Genomic DNA, 20516 nt, shown 5'->3' with positions numbered 1-20516 from the left:
AGCCCACCTAGAGTGCAGATAGACACCACCATGCTGGGGAAGGGCTTGCTATGCCCATATACTGGGGGCCTGTTTATCTGACTGACCTGATGCCAGGAGCATGCAGAGGCAGAACTGTGACATACAGACAAAGACCAAATGAAAGTCAGGCTTCACACTGGCAGTTAAGTAACTGGTGGAATCAAGTCTAGAATTCAGTTCTGATTACAGTTAGTATTCTCTCTTCAATAGTTGTTACATTCTGTAGCTAAATTATTCCACATAAAATCCCCTTTAGTGAAAAACAGCACTAAAAGTTACTTCAGTATCAGCTTTAAACATTAGAGCCTCTTCCTCAAGAACAGCTGTTGATATTATTTAATAAAATACAAAATAATTCGAGAATAAAGACTATGCTTTCAGGGATCATTTCTACAGTTCGTTACTAGGGAAGTTTCTCAGAACGTGTAGAGCACCAAACAAACAAACAAACAAACAAAAACCAGAATTCAAGAATAAAATCTGGGCAGCTCACAATAAAGTGGAAGGAATGTTATATAAGTGGTCACTATAAACATTTCAGAAATCCAATTGCTGTATTATAGCTTATGAAAAGAGAAACTACCATATATAAAAACACAGAAAAGAAACGTAAGTTTTGGAAAACGTAGACTTTTAATAACTGCTTTTATCACCAGGTTAAGCCATGCAGTTACAAAGTAGTTAGAAATTTCTGAACGGTGTTAGAGTTAAAAAAAAAAAAAAAAGCTGATTCTTATACATATATTATCTAGCACTTCATGGGGACACTACTGTTCAAAAGGCCCTGGCCAAATAACTCCCAAATGAAACACTCAACCCAAGGATGTTTTCAGCCCACTGTTAGTGAAGCTGGGTGCAGAATGCAAAGCCTCTAAAAGGAGAGGATACAAAGTCAGGTGAGTAGGGGCCATTGGCAACGCTCAGAGCCAGCCAGACTCCAAACAGGGAGCCCAAGTGGTTTTTTTCTGGGACACTCTACTTGAATTATTGTTTAATTAGTCAACCACAGATCTTCAAAAGAGAACAATTAGTTAACATGATAAAAAGTTACTGCATTCTTTGGACTGTATCATAATTATAGTAAGCAAATTCTGACAGTTTTAACGAAAATAGCCTCCACTATTTTGCAGGTATGAAGATAACTTAATTATCCACAGGGCTTTTAATGTCTGCTGGACAACAATACATGAATGATAAGCTATAAATGACATTGTTTTATGATATAAAAATACTAGTTTTTTTCATTTATTATTTCTATAGGCATTCACTGTTTGAGTCAAGGTTAGGCTTGTTAAGTGATTAAAGGCAATTTTATTACAGCAGCATGTACTTATTCTATTCTAAAAGAATAAAATTCATAAACAGAAACAGCTTTTATATTTGTTTGCAACCTGCAAAATTGAGTTATTTTGCTGATATAAAATACTAAGAACTCACTTGAGGACCATGCCACCTTCTGAAAAGGCCACACACCTACTTCTTAAATGTGTTAAAGTTACAGCGTGTCCCAGACTCATCCAGAGCAAAATAAGAAAGCAACTGACTGCTCTTGACTGTTCCTTCCCCAGCACTCGCACTGACTGTGTTGGGAAAAGCCACAGAGCAAGGCTGCACAGCCAGATAGAGGAGGCTTTTTATCTAAAGGCAAAATACCAAAATGGCTCTCTGGTGTAGGTGATTTCTACTTTCACACTCAGCTTGTACATGATCCCCTAACCTTAATTTCTTTCTCAACAGGCTGATTTGGATTGACTTGTTGAGAATGGTATCCATTATTAATGAGTCAGGAGAGAAAGGGATTTCTGTGGTTACATGTAAACTTGTGATAGGTCTGCAGAAGTTACACGTGAAGAGGATAGTGAGGAAGTCGGCCATGATCCATCTATGTGAAGGTCACACCAGCTTCATTGTACACTTTGAAGACTTTCTCAATGGCATTGACATAGGCAGCTGTTCTCAGGTCCAATCCCAGGTTATACTTCATGGCTGTGCGCATAATTTGCTGAAATGAAAGAGAAAATGCAGTGAAAATCATCCTGACTCAAGTGGCCAGGCCATAAACACACAAGGCCCAGACAGGCCTGGTCCAAGTTACCCTCTCATTGTTTCAAGGCAGGACTTGGGCAGCCAAAGACAAACTACTCTAGCAGCAGAACCTCTAGGCAGGAGGGCCTAATTCTCTGGACTTAACAATGGGGTGGCTGGGTGCAGTGGCTCACGCCTGTAATCCCAGCACTTCGGGAGGCTGAGGCGGGTGGATCACTTGAGGTCAGAAGTTCGAGACCAGCCTGACCAATATGGTGAAACGCCATCTCTATTAAAAATACAAAAAATTAACCGGGTGTGGGGGTGGGCGCCTGTAATCCCAGCTACTCGGAAGACTGAGGAAGGAGGATCGCTTGAACCCAGGAGGCGGTGGGTGTAGTGAGCAGAGATTGCACTCCAGCTGGGCAACAGTGCAAGACTCCATCTCAAAAAACTAAACAAAACGAAAACAAAATCAAAAATTAGTTGGGCGTCATGGCTCACGCCTGTAATCCCAGCTACTCGGGAGGCTAAGGGACAAGAACTGCTTGAACTTGGGAGATGGAGGTTACAGTGAGCTGAAAGTGCGCCACTGCACTCTAGCCTGGGCAACAGGGCGAAACTCTGTCTCAAAAAAAAACAAAAAAAAGAAGGGAGTGATGAAAATGTTCTAGAATTATAAAGTGGTGATGGCTCAAATATATAATAAAGGATGCCGAATTTAATACTTGAAAGGATGAATTTATACCACATATACCCTATCTCGATCAAAAATTAACAAGAAAAACAACAGCCCTAAGAAGGAACACCTTCTTCATCAATATCTGCTTATGCTATTTCATCATAAATCCAAGCAGATAGAATCTGAACCCAAGAAGAAATTAGGAAAACTGGACTCAAACTGTGGTTGAGGCCTTAAAGCAGGGATCAAGCAGTCAAAATAACTTTTGCTTATACCAAATTCTATAGTAAGGTAGCCTCCTGTAGCTATAACGTAGTGGCGCACTGAGCTACAATCCAATTTGGCTAACTACTCCATACTGGGCTAGCTACCAACATCATTACCTCCTAAATCAGCCTTATTATTTCTTTCCAAAGCCTCAAAAACATATTTGAAGACTCTAAAAAATTGCTCATCATCTGAGACTGAAAAGGCATGTGTTTTGCTACACACAAATGAGGACCATTGAACAGACTGCTGTTTTCTATCAGCACATACAGTGGCGGCTGAGATAGCATGGTTGAATTGCACTTCATGTGACTAGCTGGAAGGCAAACAGCATCTGCACACATACCCTGGCAGAACGCTCCATTGTGTATGCCAAGCCAGAGTGCACGATGTCTTTCTCAGATGCACCCTATTAGGGAAAAGAACACAAGTTTAACAAAACCACAAAGACCTGTTTTGTGTCCCCGTATAAGATGACAAAGGATTCTCAAGTCAATATACAACCAGACAGAATTTTTTGTCTTTTAGCTAAGATATGTCATTTCTGTACAGTATCAAAGATACAGTATCTTGATACTTACTGAAGCACTTGCTTGTTGACCACAAGTTATTTTTATTATATTTGACAGCAAACAAATACTCATAAGATTATAGTACAACAATGAAGACAGTTTTTGGACCTAGAGACACGAGAGCATGGAGTGAGATGAGCACCCTCCACTCATGGAGATGCAGATGCACTGAGCAATGTGTTACGCTGTTCATGCCATGGTGCGTTCACCTCAGCTCCCCAGAGAACAGGGACACCACACAGAACACAGAAAGGAATCTGATTAAACCCCATAGCGGCTTTGGGGTAGAATTCTGCCTATGTATTCAGTAGTGCCAGCAACTTTTAAAGCTGTATAGATCTCAGCAGCTTTTTAATTTTACTGATGAGGAAACTAAGGACCAGAGAAGCTGGCCATGGTTACAGATAGCTATTTTTAGAGCTGGGATATGACCCAGGGCCTCCACCATCAAGTCAGCTTCTCTCTTTCCTAATTTGTTTCTTGAAATGCTTTCTCGAAAATTAAGGACAATTAACTCACTATCACTCTTAAGGTGACATACAGAGCTACAAAACACATATGCCCGATAAAAACTTAAAATGGGTCACTGATATAGTTTGGACACTTATTGAGTACATACTCTTCCAGGTACTAGGGCACACTAGAGAATAAAATCAACATTCTGTTCTCAAAGACTTTATATGCTAGTGGAAAGACAGTGTATATACATGGACTTCAAACCACGAGGCTAAGTGGATCATTGAAGTTTTCAATCTAGATAGAGAAGTGGTTTAGAGATGCAGGCCTTCCAATGTTAGGAGAGTGGAGAGTTGAAGAGATACCAGCAAGAGGCAATTGAGAAGAAATGTTTAGTGAGGTAGGAAGAAAACTAGGAGAATGTGGTATCCTGGAAACTAAGCAAAGAAAATGTTTCAAGGTGGGAGTGTCAATTGTGACAAGAACTGCTGACAGGTCAAGCAAGATGAGGACTGAAAAATAGCTATTGGATTTGGCAATGCTGGTGTCACTGGCTGTCTTGACAAGAATAGTCTTGGTGGAGCAGGTTCAAGTAAAGAGTTGGAGGCTGAGTATATACAACTCTTCCAAGGAGGTTTGCTCTACAGGAAACAAATGGCAATACTGGAAGGGGAAGTGGGATTAAGATTTATACATATTTTAAAACAGCATTTGGTAAGCTGAGGGGAATGACTCAGAGGAGGGAAACTGCTGATGTAGGAGAGAGGCGCAGACTTGCTAGAGAGGTGTATCTGAAGAAAAACCATCCAATGCCCACAACAAGAACTGGACCTAAGAAATGAAAGCACAAAGAGCTGATCTATTCGAAGAGAAATGACACAGGACTGGGTACAGGTACCAGGAGCTGGGTAGATGTGGAAGCTCCCAGGCTGCGTCAGTTTTATCTGTGAACAGATAGCAGGTCATGAGCTGGAGTGCAGGGCAGTGAGGAGAAAATAGGACGTAATCACTCAGGAGACGGGGAGAATGAATAGAACACGGAAAAAATAGTATGACTGCTGGGCAGCTCTGAGCGCCTACTTGAGGTTAGTGGTCAGGGTGTGAACTGCCAGCAGGGCCTCCTACAGGGTAGAGGCATGGAAGAGACTGCTGGGATTTAATTAGGGCTTAGGTATTAACAAGGGAGTATGATGAAGGAAACAAGACCGGGGAGTGACTGTAATGATGGAGCATGGAATTTAAGTTAGATAAGGAGGGAAGTGAGGGCACTGGGGGGATAAGGGAGAGTGGAAACATGGCAGAGTCAATGATGTGGGTCCTGATAGTGCCAAACAGGGGCACGGGGAAACTAGAGGGAGAGAGCTTGAGAAAACTTTTATTTTTTTAACTGACAAGGCATATGCTGGGTAGTGGGGTGACCAAAGGGAGGGGTGAACAGTCCTCTGGCAGCGGCAATAGCAGCACAAGCCCTTCTGATGCACTGCTAGCCACTTGGGGTGGATGTTATGTATGAAACAGTGGCACACAGGAGACTTTCAGAGAGAGCCACAGAACTGCAGTGACACTTAAGCAGGGAGGGGATCAGTGTATTCCAGATACAAGGACCAGAACAAAGACATCACTCTAGGAAAAAGGAAGGTTTACTGAGGGGAACGGTTAGTACCTAGAATGGGTAAAGCATTTTTTCTTTCTTTACAACAAAACCTTTAACTTTTTCCCATGTTGCAATATAGTCTCAGAACTGTTTTCCATCACTCAATATTTCATAAGAAGATACATTGACGGCCGGGCGCGGTGGCTCATGCCTGTAATCCCAGCACTTTGGGAGGCCGAGGCGGGTGGATCACGAGGTCAGGGGTTCGAGACCAGCCTGACCAACAAGGTGAAACCCCCGTCTGTACTAAAAATACAAAAAAATTAGCTGGGCGTGGTGGCGGGTGCCTATAATCCCAGCTACTCAGGAGGCTGAGGCAGGAGAATTGCTTGAACCTGGGAGGCAGAGGTTGCAGTGAGCCGAGATCGCGCCACTGTACTCCAGCCTGGGTGACAGAGCAAGACTGTCTCGAAAAAAAAAAAAAAAAAAAGATATATTGTAACTTACCCATTGTAATATATTCTTAAACTATGAGTGAATATTTCCTAGGATGTATTATAAGATATGTCAGCCATTTCTCTGTTCCAGAACTTTAAATAAAACCAAATTTAAAAATTGTCTACACCATTTCTTTTCTTTTCTTTTTTTTTTTTTTTTTTGAGATGGAGTTTCGCTCGTTGCCCAGGCTGGAGTGCAGCGGCGCGATCTTGGCTCACTGCAACCTCTGTCTCCTGGATTCAAGCGATTCTCCTGCCTCAGCCTCCCAAGTAGCTGGGACTACAGGCACGTGCCACCAGGCCTGGCTAATTTTTTGTATTTTTAGTAGAGACGGAGTTTCGCCATGTTGGCCAGGCTGGTCTCGAACTCCTGACCTCAGGTGATCCACCTGCCTTGGCCTCCCAAAATGCTGGGATTACAGGCATGAGCCACCGCACCTGGCCTAAACATAGTTTCAATAACATCATCGTGCATGGAGTGGTTCCTCCTCTTTTGAATTATTTTCTTAGGATAAATTCCCAGAGGGGAGATTATCATAGCACCAAAGGGCAGGAACACTTTAATAACTTCACATTTTCCAAAGAGCTGCACCAATCTGCACTGTCACTAGAATAAAGGTACAACTGTTTCACCACATACATGGTGAACGTAAGATCCATCAATTGTTTTTGTTAATACATTAAAAAAAAACACCCTTTTTAAATTTGTATTTCTTCAACAATGAGGTTAAATTATTCCCCCAGGCTTATGTGTTATGGACTTTTGTTTTTCCTGTCTTCTATCATTTACTGGTAAAGAAGTTTCCCTCCCTCCATCCCTCCTTTCTTTTTTTTTTTGGAGGGGGGCGGGTAGTGGCGGCGGGAACGGAGTATCTCTCTGTTGCTCAGGCTAGAGTGCGGTGGTGCAATCTCGGCTAACTGCAACCTCCACCTCCCGGGTTCAAATGATTCACCTGCCTCAGCCTCCCAAGTAGCTGGGACTACAGGCGCGCAGCACCACGCCTGGCTAACTTTTGTATTTTTAGTACAGATGGGGTCACCATGTTGGCCAGGATGGCGTCGATGACTTGACTTCGTGATCCACCTGCCTCGACCTCCCAAAGTGCTGGGATTACAGGTGTGTGCCACCATGCCTGGCTTCTTGCTTTCTTTCTTTATTTTTGTAGAGACGGGGACTGGCTATGTTCCTCAGGTTGGTCTCAAACTCTTGGACTCCCAAATAGTTCAATCTAATGCTTACTATTTCTCCGAAGCTTAAAATAATTAAAATACATAATAATCCTTCACTATTAAAACATGTGCGTGAAAAATACCAAATTTATTTATTTTATATTTGTTAGTAGTCACTAGGATTCTTACTCCAGTTTTAGAATGTAATGAAAAGGGAAGGTACAAAACACACGTCACGCACTTACTGTCAAGCTAATTACAAAGACTACGTCGCAAATGAAATCCATCTAACCAGCTCTGTCTGAAGGAAAGAACAGGGAGCATGTGTGAAGTACAACTGTGGGGTCACCACACTCACCGATATCCTGTCTTGGAACTCTGCCGTGGGTACAATAGGAATAGTTCCACCATGCTTTCCAAATTTTCTTTCTAAACTCTCTTGAACAGACACTATAAAAAAAAACCAACAAAAAAAAAAAAAAAAACAAAATATCCCAAATATAATGTAACCAAAAATTATACATGTTTTTTGGTTTTTTTTTTTTGGTCTGTCACCCAGGCTGGAGTGCACAGGCGTGATCTCGGCTCACTGCAAGCTCTGCCTCCCGGGTTCACGCCATTCTCCTGCCTCAGCCTCGCAGTAGCTGGGACTACAGGGGCGCGCCACTACGCCCAGCTAATTTTTTGTATTTTTAGTAGAGACGGGGTTTCACTGTGTTAGCCCAGGATGGTCTCCACCTCCTGACCTTGTGATCCGCCTGCCTCGGCCTCCCAAAGTGCTGGGATCACAGGGGTGAGCCACTGCGCCCGGCCTTATACAGAGTTTTAATGACATAAATGGGTTAATCATTTAAAACTCAGTCAAGAAGGAATAAAACACATTGCCAATTTCCTATATAAATGTGAATTTAGGTCACTGCTCTGTTTCCATAACACCCATTACCAGGGTTTTTCCTTGGCTCTATTAAAAAGAAAATGCTGGGGGAAAAAGAAAAGGAAATAGATGGAACACTTCACCCAGATTCTCACAGTGGGCTGAGTACAGAAGCTCAGTAGGAGGTCTTGGTCTTATTTCAGCTTGATGAGAAATTCTACTCTTAAATGTGGAGCTTACTCTAGTCAAAGAAAAACAAGTATTCTCATCAGGAGTCTCAAAAACAATTCTTGACACTAGATAGGCCTTTACTAAGAGCAACCAGAGACAGAAATTAGTATCGACAGTGGGGTTTTAAAATCACACTTAAAAAAATATTATTGGCTGGGCACAGTGGCTCACGCCTGTAATCCCAGCACTTTGGGAGGCTGAGGCAGGCGGATCACGAGGTCAGGAGCTCAAGGCTATCCTGGCCAACATGGTGAAACCCCATCTCTACTAAAAATACAAAAATTAGCCGGGTGTGGCGGTGAGTGCCTGTAGCCCCAGCTACTTGGGAGGGTGAGGCAGGAGAATTGCTTGAACCTGAGGTGGAGGCTGCAGTAAGCCGAGCTCGTGCCACTGCACTCCAGCCTGGGCGACAGAGTGAGACTTCCTCTCAAAAAAAGAAAAAAAAATGTAGATTATATTCTGTGAACATTATATCACAGAATAAAAATCTGGATATAAGTACATGGGAGAGTTAATATCCAGAAAGACATTGTGCATTTTTGGTCTAAGTTTCATGAGACAAAATATTATTTTCTTTTCTGAGACTCAATTCTTTCCCAAAGGGATCAGTTCTCACAAGTGGACCTTTTTATAGCCTTTTAGCTGGCTCAAAAGATTAGTTTTGGCAAACAAGATTATCGATACTTACTGAGCAAGTGGTAGTTAGAATCCCTTTCATATTTGAAGGTCAAACGGCCATAGCTGACATGATTTAGATTCTTTAGCCACTCAAAGTAAGATACTGTCACTCCTCCAGCATTCAAGTAGAGATCCTATATACAAAAATAAGACACCAAAGAAATTAGAAGATGATCGTTTTTGGAAAAGCTTAAAATGAGCCTAAGACCTTAATTTCAATACCAAGGTAGACTGAACTTCAAATATCGCAAACATATTTTAGCTAATATCAGGAATTTCACACTTAATTAATACTCCTCCCCACCCCGCCCAATTCCATCTAAGGCTTTTTCTATTTAGGAAAAAAAAATAATTTTTTGGCTTATTAATCAAGGAAAGTCAATAATCTTTGGTTAGAGCCTCTTCTCTACCAGAAGTTCTCAGACTAAATGGCTTGCCCACCAACCAATTGGACTGGACTGTCCACAGGGCCTCTCAGAAGACAGGATTCTTTCTCCTATTACCTAAGGGTAGCCCATTTCAGTTACATTAAATGTCTTAAGTGCTTTCAGCAAAGAGCGTTCTTTAAAATGCATCCCAAGCCCACACTAATTTCCAGTAACTTTTTGGTGTAGACTCATGCTTACCTGCTAAAAAACCTGAGCACGTGTTCCTCATATTAGTTTTCTGAGTAAAGCCGGAAGGGGCACTTGAAATGCATAAGGTTAGGAATCATATAGAAAATCTTAGAGCTTAAGTTAGAATAGTGTTTCTAACACAGTACACATTTACATAACCAGACTCTTAGAAGGCTAAAGACATTCGGTAAAGAGCCTGAAATTGGAATAAATGTTTCGATCAAAGTGAAAAGTAACAGGCTTAGAATTAACCATGCTTCTACTATATTTTCTGAAAAGTGAAATAAAGATGAATTCACTAGAGCTTGGGAGACTAATAATTCCTCTCTTCCTCCAAATTCCTTGCAAAAGACAATTATGATCCTAAGTACATATAAAGCCTAATAAATACAGATGACTTACTGGAATAACCATAATGTTTCTCTCTAGGAAGATCTTGTCAGCTTCTGGAGTTGTTGGCCCATTGGCACCTTCAGCAATGATCTGCAAGAGAGTCAGGAACATAGAGATGCCAACAACACCGTCAAATCCCCTCCACTGAGGGCAAGAGATGTGCATATATGAACAGGGGGCTGTGGGGAGAAGTACAGTTTCAGTTAAAGTTAAATAGAGGTTATTTTGCTCTGCAAAGTGTATAAAACTACCTTTCACTTTTCTATTTATCTAGGTTTTTTTTTTTTTTTTTTTTTTTACAGGAGTGTCAGGCGGATCCATTTGTTTTGGTAATGGTTGCACAACTCTGTGCCAGTAGCTAAAAGCCATTAAATTATGTACCTTAAATGGGGGAACTGTATGGTATGTGCAGTATGTGCCAATAAAGCTGCTAAAAAGAAAGAGAAAACTCAATCAGACTCTTCTACGACCCCCCTAACGTCATTCACATTGATAATGTTGGTTCCGGTTTCTATAATGTTGTCACCTTGGCTTTGACTCTGGGTGCGTTGGATTTGGTCAACTGCTTCTCACTGGCAGCTGGGATCAGTATGTCACAGTCGGCCTCCAGGATGCTTCCTTCATAGGGCTTTGCCTTGGGGAAGCCCAGAATGGACCCATGTTGCTGCCATTGATTGAAAATAACAATTAATAGCTGCACCAGAGTTTAAATGTTTATATTTAGTGTCTATGCCATAAAAATGTATTAATACCAATTTGAAGTCTTCCAGTTCCTTTGGGTCAATACCATCTGGATTCCATATACTCCCATCAGACTCACCAACAGCAATACATTTAGCACCAAAACGATGTAAATATCTCATAGAGTGTAGGCCCACATTACCAAATCCCTGTGAAGAACAATTACCCATAACACAAAAATTAAAGTCCTGGTATAGACAGCAAGAGTCATATTTTGACCAATGTAAATCCACATTCTGTTCATTTAGAAGTAATTCTCAAAATTCTTTTGCCAAAAGAAACAATGTACTAACTGGTTTCTCTTCAACAATAAAATTCTCTGTTTAAGAATGTGATGACCGGGCATGGTGGCTCACGTTTGTAATCCCAGCACTTTGGGAGGCTGAGACGGGTGGATCACTTGAGGTCAGGAATTCGAGACCAGCCGTGGCCAACATGGTGAAACGCCGTCTCTACTAAAAATACAAAAATTAGGCGTGGTGGTCCGTGCCTGTAATCCCAGCTACTTGGGAGAATGAGGTAGGAGAATCACTTGAACCTGGGAGGTGGAGGTTGCAGTGAGCCAAGATTGCACTCCCGCCTGGGCGATAGGGTGAGACTCCATCTCAATTAATCAATCAATCAATCAATCAATCAATCAATGGCAGTGGTGGTAAGTACACCACCAGGTCCTCAGTCCTTGATGATCAGATGTCCTATGTTGTGAAAAGGGATGTCACTAATTTGGAGAAATACAATTTTTTTTTTTTTTTGAGACCGAGTCTCATTCTCTCACACAGGCTAGAGTGCAATGGCACAATCTCGACTCACTGCAGCCTCTGCCTCCTGGGTTCAAGTGAGTCTCCTGCCTTAGTCTCCCGAGTAGTTGGGATTACAGGTGCTGCCATCACGCCCGGCTAATTTTTCTTTTTTTTTGAGATGGAGTCTGGCTCTGTCACCCAGGCTGGGGTGCAGTGGCGCGATCTCGGCTCACTGCAAGCTCCACCTCCCGGGTTCAAGCGATTCTCCTGCCTCAGCCTCCCGAGTAGCTGGGACTACAGGCGTGTACCACCACACCCGGCTAATTTTCCTATTTTTAGTGGAGACGGGGTTTCACCATATTGGCCAGGATGGTCTTGATCTCTTGACCTTGTGATCCGCCCGCCTCAGCCTCCCAAAGTGCTAGGATTACAGGCGTGAGCCACCGTGCCTGGCTTAATTTTTCTGCTTTTAATAGAGACAGGGTTTCACCATGTTGGCCAGGCTGGTCTCGAACCCCTGGCCTCAAGTGATCCACCTGCCTTGGCCTCCCAAAGTGCTGGGAATACAGGCATGAGCCACTGTGCCCAGCCACCACTTCTATTTTAAAGTAATTTCAACTTAATTAAGATTCTCCTAAGTAAAATACATGTTAACACATCAAACAAATTTGGGTCAATGTGTAAACCTTTCTATATAGTTACAAAACTTAGAAAATTATGTTAAGAGACTTGCCCTTCTAGATATAATTTCAAGTTTGAATACTAACCAATATTTTGGTTGAATTTGGTGATAGTTTGGTTGAAGTTGGTAATAGTTTCACATGTACTTGAGAGATACTTAAATCAGTTCTAGTTACATGAATCATACCAAGGCTCAAAAAACAAAAGATCTATTACTCTGAAAACCACCACTCTAAAATTTAAGAGATTTGAGATAACTTAATTTTAAAATTACAATTCTAAAAACATTGAAAACTTTACTTAATGTCTATCAGTTATTAAGAAAACTTTTTTTTTGTTTTTACCTGAACAACAAATGTTTTATCTCCAAACCCTGGTGTCATTCCTAAAATGCTCATGTAAGAAGCTTCATTGATGAAGTTTTCAATCCCATGGAAGACACCACGGCCAGTAGCAGAGATGCGTCCATGGATGCCCCCTTGGCTGATGGGTTTACCAGTAACACAGGCGTGTGCATTAATATCCTGTAAGAGGGGGTAATTGAAAGAATGAAATGTCAAGTCCAATTTCTCTGTTGAAGGAACATAATGAATTAAAGTCAAAGCACATTCTCACTTAATTAAAAATATGCTCATTAGGAGTGTGTGTGTGAATGTATTTAAGGTACACTTTTACCAAGAGAGACAAGACTCACTTTTTCAGCTTTCTGTTCCTAGAAAATACAATAAAATAGACTATATATATATATATATATATATGAGATGGAATTTCACTCTTGTTGCTCAGGCTGGAGTACAATGGTGCGATCTTGGCTCACCGCAACCTCTGCCTCCTGGGTTCAAGTGATTCTCCTGCCTCAGCCTCCTGAGTAGCTGGGATTCCAGGCATGTGCCACCACGCCCAGCTAATTTTGTGTTTGTAGTAGAGATGGGGTTTCTCCATGTTGGTCAGGCTGGTCTCGAACTCCTGACCTCAAGTGATCTGCCTGCCTCGGCCTCCCAAAGTGCTGGAATTACAGGTGTGAGCCACCACACCTGGCAAAGTAGACCATATTTTCTGACAGAAAAAACAAGACTGTAGGGATTGAATGTCAAGTAAGTACAAATAACATCACAAAAGTGGAGCTAGCTCAGCCTAAAGCTATCATTCCTTCAACAAGTATTTAAGCACTACTAAATCAAGGTACATACGCATCCCATTCACGAGTGTCTTAAAATCTACTATAAGACTTGAGCATGTCACCAAAACAGAGCCTGAGACAGGAAGAGGCTTTACAATTGTCTTGGATGGGAAGACTCAATGCTGTATTCTGCCACTTTTTAAAAAGGAAGTTTTTAATATAACTTGATACTTAATATAACATGATATTCAAGTTCATCTAAGAGTAGACTAACAAAGTATTTAATGAAGTATTTTTAAAAAGGTATGTGTGGGTGAGAGTCCTGTGCTTCTGTGTGAGCAGAGTATCTTTGGTAGTAGTGGTTAGGTCTGCAAAGTGGAGATGGGGGTTAGCAGTCTTCACCGCCCATCTTTCTGTCCTCTTTCAGTTGAAGATGTGCGTATATTCTTGTTCAGAAACAGGTGTAATTAGAAAAAAGAAGAATTGGGCTAAGTAGAGCTTCCCTTCCAAGACATCAACTATACTATAAACACGGCCACGAGAACACTGCAGAATAAACTCATCAGTGGAGCAGGAGAAACTAGAGACAGTCTTATTTTGTATAGGCAATCAATATAAAATGAAAATCCATATAAAATTTTAAGTCAGTGGCAAAAGTATAAAATACTCAATAAACTTGTTGAAGCAATTTGCTTTCCATGTAAACAAAATAAAATGCCTTACTTCACACCAAACCCCTAACTCCCAACATATCCTTAACGTTCCAGCTGGCTGAATTAAAAAGTGATCTGTTCTTTATTGTTTAAATATTTTTACACAGAGAACTTAGAATTATATTATTTGTGTAATTACCAACAAAAAGGATGAAAGCAAGGAAGAAAAACGCAGTCTAGTAAAGTGATTTATAGAATTAGTAGTTTTCCCACAGTTTGCTTTCATGAATAATTAACACTTATGAATACAGAAATGCAAACCGAGTGCCAAATGCTTTTAAACAGTGAGAATGCAAATGCTGGGGCTGAAGGAAATACTGTCTGGGGTCAGGCCTGGCGCCAACTGCCAGGCTCCCCAGCATACGTAATGGTCCTGAAAGCCGAGAGAAGAATACATTCTCCCACCTACACTGCACTTCTAGGTGAGGCTACGACAAAGAGGCATGTTCCAGTTCTCATCTAAAATGAGTAACAAAAACAATTGCGTCCTTCCCTTAGGCCTTGATTTTAGATTTCTTATCACTCAAAGAAGGAAAACTGTTCACCAGTATAGTTCAAGCGGCAGTGCTTCACCTGAGTCCAGCCTGGTCAACATGGTGAAACACCGTCTCTACTAAAAATACACAAAAATTAGCCGGGCGTGGTGGCAGGCACATGTAATCCCAGCTACTTGGGAGGCTGAGGCAGGAGAATTGCTTGAACCCGGGAGGCGGAGGTTGTGGTGACCCGAGATCGTGTGACAGAGTGAGACTCCGTCTCAAAAAAAAAAAAAAAAAAGAGACCACACCCAGAGCTCATTACTAAATGAGCTCCTGATCTCAGGTGATCCATCTGCTTCCGCCTCCCAAAGTGCTGGGATTACAGGCGTGAGCCACCATGCCCAGCTGGTCTCTTATTCTTTTTAAGCAAGCCACTACATTGAATAGTGCAAACCAGTGGGCAATATGTTATGTGTAGCTCATTCTCAGTACTAACAGCAAGAGAAAGTCTTGTGAAGCACGGCCCCTTGAACTATACTGGTGAACAGTTTTCCTTCTTTAAGTGATAAGAAATCTAAAATCAAGGGCTAAGGGAAGGACGCATAAAAAGGTGACAGGTGGAAAACTGTCCTTTTTGGGAAGGGCAGTTGAAACCACAATTATGTGAAGGGTCTATATCGTTCCTGTTTTATTTCAAGGGGTTGTATAATTTACCTGATGTAATACCTATAGATATTTATTTTCTGGTACTTACTAAGGGCTACGTACAGTTCTAAGTGCATTAGATTATTATTCATCTAATGCTCATGAGAGTCTCACAAAGTAGGTACTATTATTACTCTCATTTTGCATAGGAGGAAATGGAGGCACAGAGACTCCCAGGTCACAGCACTGATGGGTGAAGGTGCCAGGGTTGGACTTCAGGTGGTCTGCCCATGTTCCCAGCCACGGCATGACATCACTTCAGGAAATGTCGCCATTTCCACATTCTTCCTCTTCTCCAAGGCCCATCTTTTCACTATGAAAAGAATTCCCGAGGCCTTTATTCCCTTGAGGGACTTCACTACCTCTACCAGCCTGCATCTCTTCAGCATTGTCTATCTCTTGCACTGGTGAATCTGTGTCTTACAGCCAATAAACATGCCAAAAGACAATAAAAACCTTTTTCTTTGGGTAACAGCCACTTTTCAAGCTGTCTTCTTTCTGCTTCTCTCCAGTGCGATTTATCTTAGTTGGAGGCTATACTTCATGCCCTGCTTCCCTCTTCTTATCCCCTTGCAGTCCGGGCCCCTGTAGTAGTCTCCTGCCCTCAAGTCTTCAAATGCACACTTAGCTGAGTCACACCTGCTTGAAACCAGCTCTTTGCTGGTTTCCCTCTGTTTTCAGGACAAAGACCAAAGTTCTCATGGTCATCTACCAAGCAGTAACCTGGCCTGACCCTTTTTTCTACTGGCCTTTCTTATCCCACCTTTCTCTTTCTCAACTCTGGCCACAGTAGTCAGTCCTTAGCCTCCCAAGTTCACTCAGCTTCTGAACTTCAGAACCTTCCCTCAGGTACTTCCTTCTGTTCCAAACACTTGCCACTACCCCTCCCCTAGTCCACGTCCACACACCCGTCTGAGTGCAGACCAGAAGGTTTTATCTCCTAGGAGGCTTTTTCTGACCTTACCTTGAAAGGATTTAAAGGACTGGATGGGCCTGTGATTCTTTTTCATAGCTTCAAAACAACTTCTAGCAATTTATCCCAATTGTAGTGAACACGTTGCTTACACATGGCCCTGCATGTAGTAGGCATAAATGTATTTTTTGACTCAATTTCTCTTCTTACTACTCAAATGTTTCATTTTTTAAGGTTGCACCCCTTCCAGGGACAGGAGTTATGTTTCCTCTCATGTTCAGTTCTGTGGTACTACCTCTGCTCAGTCCCCAGACTCAGGTTCTCCCGGTTCTCTGTGACTCAGCCTGGTCCCTTTCCTTAATTCCACATATAACCAATCCAGTTTTGCCGAGTCTCTCTGTCACGTGTCTCACGTGCCAATGCTCTTCTCCTGGTCCTCTGGCTCCTGGGCTCGGTGGAAAGGCACTGACACCACAGGAGGTTCTCTCCTGGCGCCAGCACAGCTGGACACTGCTGCCAGCCTATTCTTCCCCAGGAAGGATCAGCAAAATTTCTCCACTGACTACCATGTAAAACACAAACACTGGGGCTTGGTGTTTTTGTCCTGGTTCATTTACCTCTTCATTCTTACTTTCTTTTGTTTTGAGACAGGGTCTCACTCTATTGCCCAGGCTGGAGTGCCATGGCGCAACCACGGCTCACTGCAGCCTCAACTTCCTGGGCTCAGGCGTGCCTCCCAGGTAGCTGGGATTATAGGTGTATACCACCATGCTTGGCTAATTTTTGTATTTTTTGGAAAGACAGGGTTTCCCCCTGTTGTCCAGGCTGGTCTCGAACTCCTGGGCTCAGGTGATCCACTTGCCTTGGCCACCCAAAGGGCTGGGATTATGGGAATGAGCCACTGCATCCAGCCTTCACTCATACTTTCTATTACCTTTATAAATATGTCTTACCTTCAGACAATCTGAACTCTGTTGTTTCTCTTCCTCTTATCCTTCAAATCTCTAAATGTTCATATTCTACCCATTTTCAAGGTCTAGCCCAAATATCTCCTCTAGAAAGTCTTATTTCAGAATTCATAATCTCCACTGTTGTATTACATTATTTCCATACCTTATCTGCTTATGCGCCTTAGTTCCTCCTTAAACGGAAGCCCTCTGAGGGAAAAATCAGAATTGAATGCTTCTTGATGTATGTTCTAGTGTCTTAGCATAGTGGGCTGCCCTGGTCAGTAAGTGTCCTGTTCCAGTGACAAGCATAGGGCAGCATATAAGTAAAGCTCAATCTGTGTTCATTACGATTTAAGAATAGACAAGTAGACATAAAATAATATGCACATCAAGATTATGATTGAATGAGAGAAAAATCCAGCGATTCTCAACTTTTGATATAATCAGTCAAACTGTTAATTCTTGTAGAGAGCAAATGCAGAAGCCTTGGGGCTTCCAGTGGGTACTCACATAGTGCCCTATGGTGCTGGCATAGGTATCAGCAATCCAGGACATCTCCCGCTCACCTGTGCTCATGTCTGGAGCAGGCACATCAATGCCAGGACCTGCGGGGGCACAGGGAAAGAGCAGTGCACCAGTTTTTAAGAAAAATTCTTCTCGAACACAAAGATCCATGCAAGTCTCTGTAATAACCAAGTTACCACGGCTAGAAAACTTTAGATCTCATTTAGGTAGCTAATCGAAGTCCTAGAAATATTCATTAAATGTTTCACTATAAAACGCAGACACATACAACATTACATAATAATTTCTCTCTCTGGCATTTACTTGCTATATGTTTGGAAGTTAGCTATGCACAACAGATATAAGCCACTCCATAGGATTTCTGATTGTGTGACCAGAGGCTAATCAGTTTAGCCTCTCTGGACCTCATTTCACTAACATGCAATTAGAGATAACAGTACCATTGTGTTCTATATAAGCAGGATTATTATGGTTAGGGAGTTGACATCTATGACATGGCAGAGTAACATGCTGCTTAGTGGGGGTATAAGCCCTCCTTACCAAGTAGAGAAAAAGGGGAGAAGATCATATTGCTAAAGCAATTGTGTTAAGCCCCATATTATTTTTACTTGTGGAAGAATGTGGCTGTGACCTATTATTCAACACTCAGCACATATAAGGTTTTAGGCCTTAGCTTTCAGTTCCTCAGATCATAGGAAATTAAAGTTTTAGGCTAACAAATTAGCTCACAGGCAATAACAGGAATCACTGACTGCACTACTACTGACAGCTACAGTAAGATCTCTGATAAAAACATGTTAAGTGATGCTCACTCAAATCTGTAAAGGTGCAGAAATACTCCTCTCAAACACAGTAAAAATAAAAACAACCTAATTATCTTGTATGCCAATTAAATGAAATATGGTATACCTATGCAAAGTACTAAACAGCCATTAAAAAGGATAACTTACATCCATGTAAATTACCCGGAATTATCATGAACATACATATGGAAAAAGGCAGGTTTCATACAGCATGTATAACATGTTCCCACTTATAATTTTTTTCTCTTCCCCTTTCTCTCTTCCCCCCATATATATATTGTTTATAACTTTCTATATTATTTCAACTGTAAAATACAAACTCATTTTTACAAAACGAAAAACACAACTTAAAAAATGGTTAAACTATTAGGCTGAGCACAGTGGCTCACGCCTGTAATCCCAGCACCTTGGGAGGCTGAGGAGGGCAGATCACGAGGCCAGGAGTTCGAGCCCAGCCTGACCAACATGGTGAAACCCTGTCTTTACTAAAAATACAAAAACTAGCCGGCATGGTGGCACATGTCTGTAATCCCAGCTACTCGGGAGGCTGAGCCAGGAGAATTGCTTGAATGGAGGAGGCAGGGGTTGCAGTGAGCCAAGATCGCGCCAGTGCAGTCTAGCCTGGGTGACAGATTAAGACTCTGTCTCAAAAAAAAAAAAAAAAAAAAAAAAAGTTAAACTATTAAGTCTTCCCCATAAAATAATTAAAGGTCTTTCTAAGGGCTGTACCCAATTATTACTATAAATTTTACTTTTTAGTCAACAGAATCAGTATATTGTAATGTTTTCCTATAACTCAGGGGCCCAAGGCCTAAATAATAAACTTTTTTGAACAAGCTGTGATGTAATGGATACAGGGCCGGTATAAGACAACTTTGAAATGGTCAAGGATCGCTTTTTACACCCTGACTCTCTCCACCTCCCACCTAATCTGTAACTCTATGTCTTAGCACCCTTTCCCTTAGTCACCTTAAAACTCTCATGAAGTCAACGACAACAACAACAACAACAAAATCTCGTGAAGTCTAACCCCACACAGCACTTGGAAAGATTAATGCCATATTCTAGCCTCATCCACTGACAAAAGGGCTCTCTGGTGCTCTCCAGCTCCTATTTGCTCACTTTCCATTCCTTTAGTGACATACCTCTCTGCTGGAGGTCAGTACAACTTTGTTTAACCACTCCTTTTCTCCCAATATACAAATGACAAATTGGTCTTGAATCTTTCTAGAGGTATCTACAAAAGTATTATGCTTGCTTTAGGATTAAACAAGCTTGTTACCTCAAACAACAATTCCAACTAGGCTGGGGCAGTGGCTTATGCCTGTAATCCCAGCACTTTGGGAGGCCGAGGCAGGAAGATGGCTTGAGCCCAGGAATTTGAGGCAAGCCTGGGCAACATAGTGAGATCCTGTCTTGATTAAACAATACATTTAAAAAACAAAAAACTGGCTGGGCGCAGTGGTTCACACCTGTAATCCCAGCACTTTGGGAGGCCGAGGTGGGCTGATCACGAGGTCAAGATAGAGAGACCATCCTGGCCAACGTGGTGAAACCCCGTCTCTACTAAAAATACAAAAATTAGCTGGGGGTGGAGGCGCGTGCCCATAGTCCCAGCTACTTGGGAGGCTGAGGCAGGAGAATTGCTTGAACCAGGGAGGCAGACGTTGCAGCGAGCTGAGATCACACCACTGAGCTCTAGCCTGGTGACAGAGCAAGACTCTGTCTCAAAATCAAAAAAACAAAAAACAATTCCAACTGGAGAAGGGCTCTGGCAAGTGGCAAGTCTGAAACACATGGTTTGTAAATCAGAAACACGTAATGATAAAATCCTTCTCAAAAACAGTCTATACATGCTAAACGTGAAATAGCTTCTGCCATCCAAAAAAAATCACAAGGTATTAATTATTAGGCTTATGAGTTTTCTACTCCATACAAAACTAATGTATAGGGATGCACAGATTACAAGTAGTTCCTGAGGCCGGGTGCGGTGGCTCACGCCTGTAATCCCAGCACTTTGGGAGGCCAAGGCGGATGGATCACCAGGTCAGGAGATGGAGACCATCCTG

At 42.0% G+C, this 20516-nt stretch overlaps 1 protein-coding gene across 1 annotated transcript in view; it reads right to left on the bottom strand.

Annotated features, from left to right (window-relative positions):
• Nucleotides 1-342: 342 nt before the first annotated feature.
• Nucleotides 343-20516, bottom strand: part of GLUD1 (glutamate dehydrogenase 1) — a 42396-nt gene continuing 22222 nt past the window's right edge. The window contains exons 5-13 of the mRNA XM_032141812.2: nucleotides 17630-17724; nucleotides 12584-12763; nucleotides 10830-10967; nucleotides 10604-10741; nucleotides 10087-10167; nucleotides 9078-9201; nucleotides 7643-7734; nucleotides 3342-3404; nucleotides 343-2023 (exon numbers count right to left, since the gene is read on the bottom strand). Coding sequence (XP_031997703.1) covers nucleotides 1904-2023; nucleotides 3342-3404; nucleotides 7643-7734; nucleotides 9078-9201; nucleotides 10087-10167; nucleotides 10604-10741; nucleotides 10830-10967; nucleotides 12584-12763; nucleotides 17630-17724 — 1031 coding nt within the window. The 3' untranslated portion in view covers nucleotides 343-1903. The remainder of the gene's footprint in view (nucleotides 2024-3341; nucleotides 3405-7642; nucleotides 7735-9077; nucleotides 9202-10086; nucleotides 10168-10603; nucleotides 10742-10829; nucleotides 10968-12583; nucleotides 12764-17629; nucleotides 17725-20516) is intronic.

Source organism: Hylobates moloch, unplaced genomic scaffold (genome assembly GCF_009828535.3).
Source record: "Hylobates moloch isolate HMO894 unplaced genomic scaffold, HMol_V3 SCAFFOLD_3, whole genome shotgun sequence".
Taxonomy (NCBI): Eukaryota; Metazoa; Chordata; class Mammalia; order Primates; family Hylobatidae; genus Hylobates; species Hylobates moloch.
This window is presented reverse-complemented; position numbering and strand designations above follow the sequence as displayed.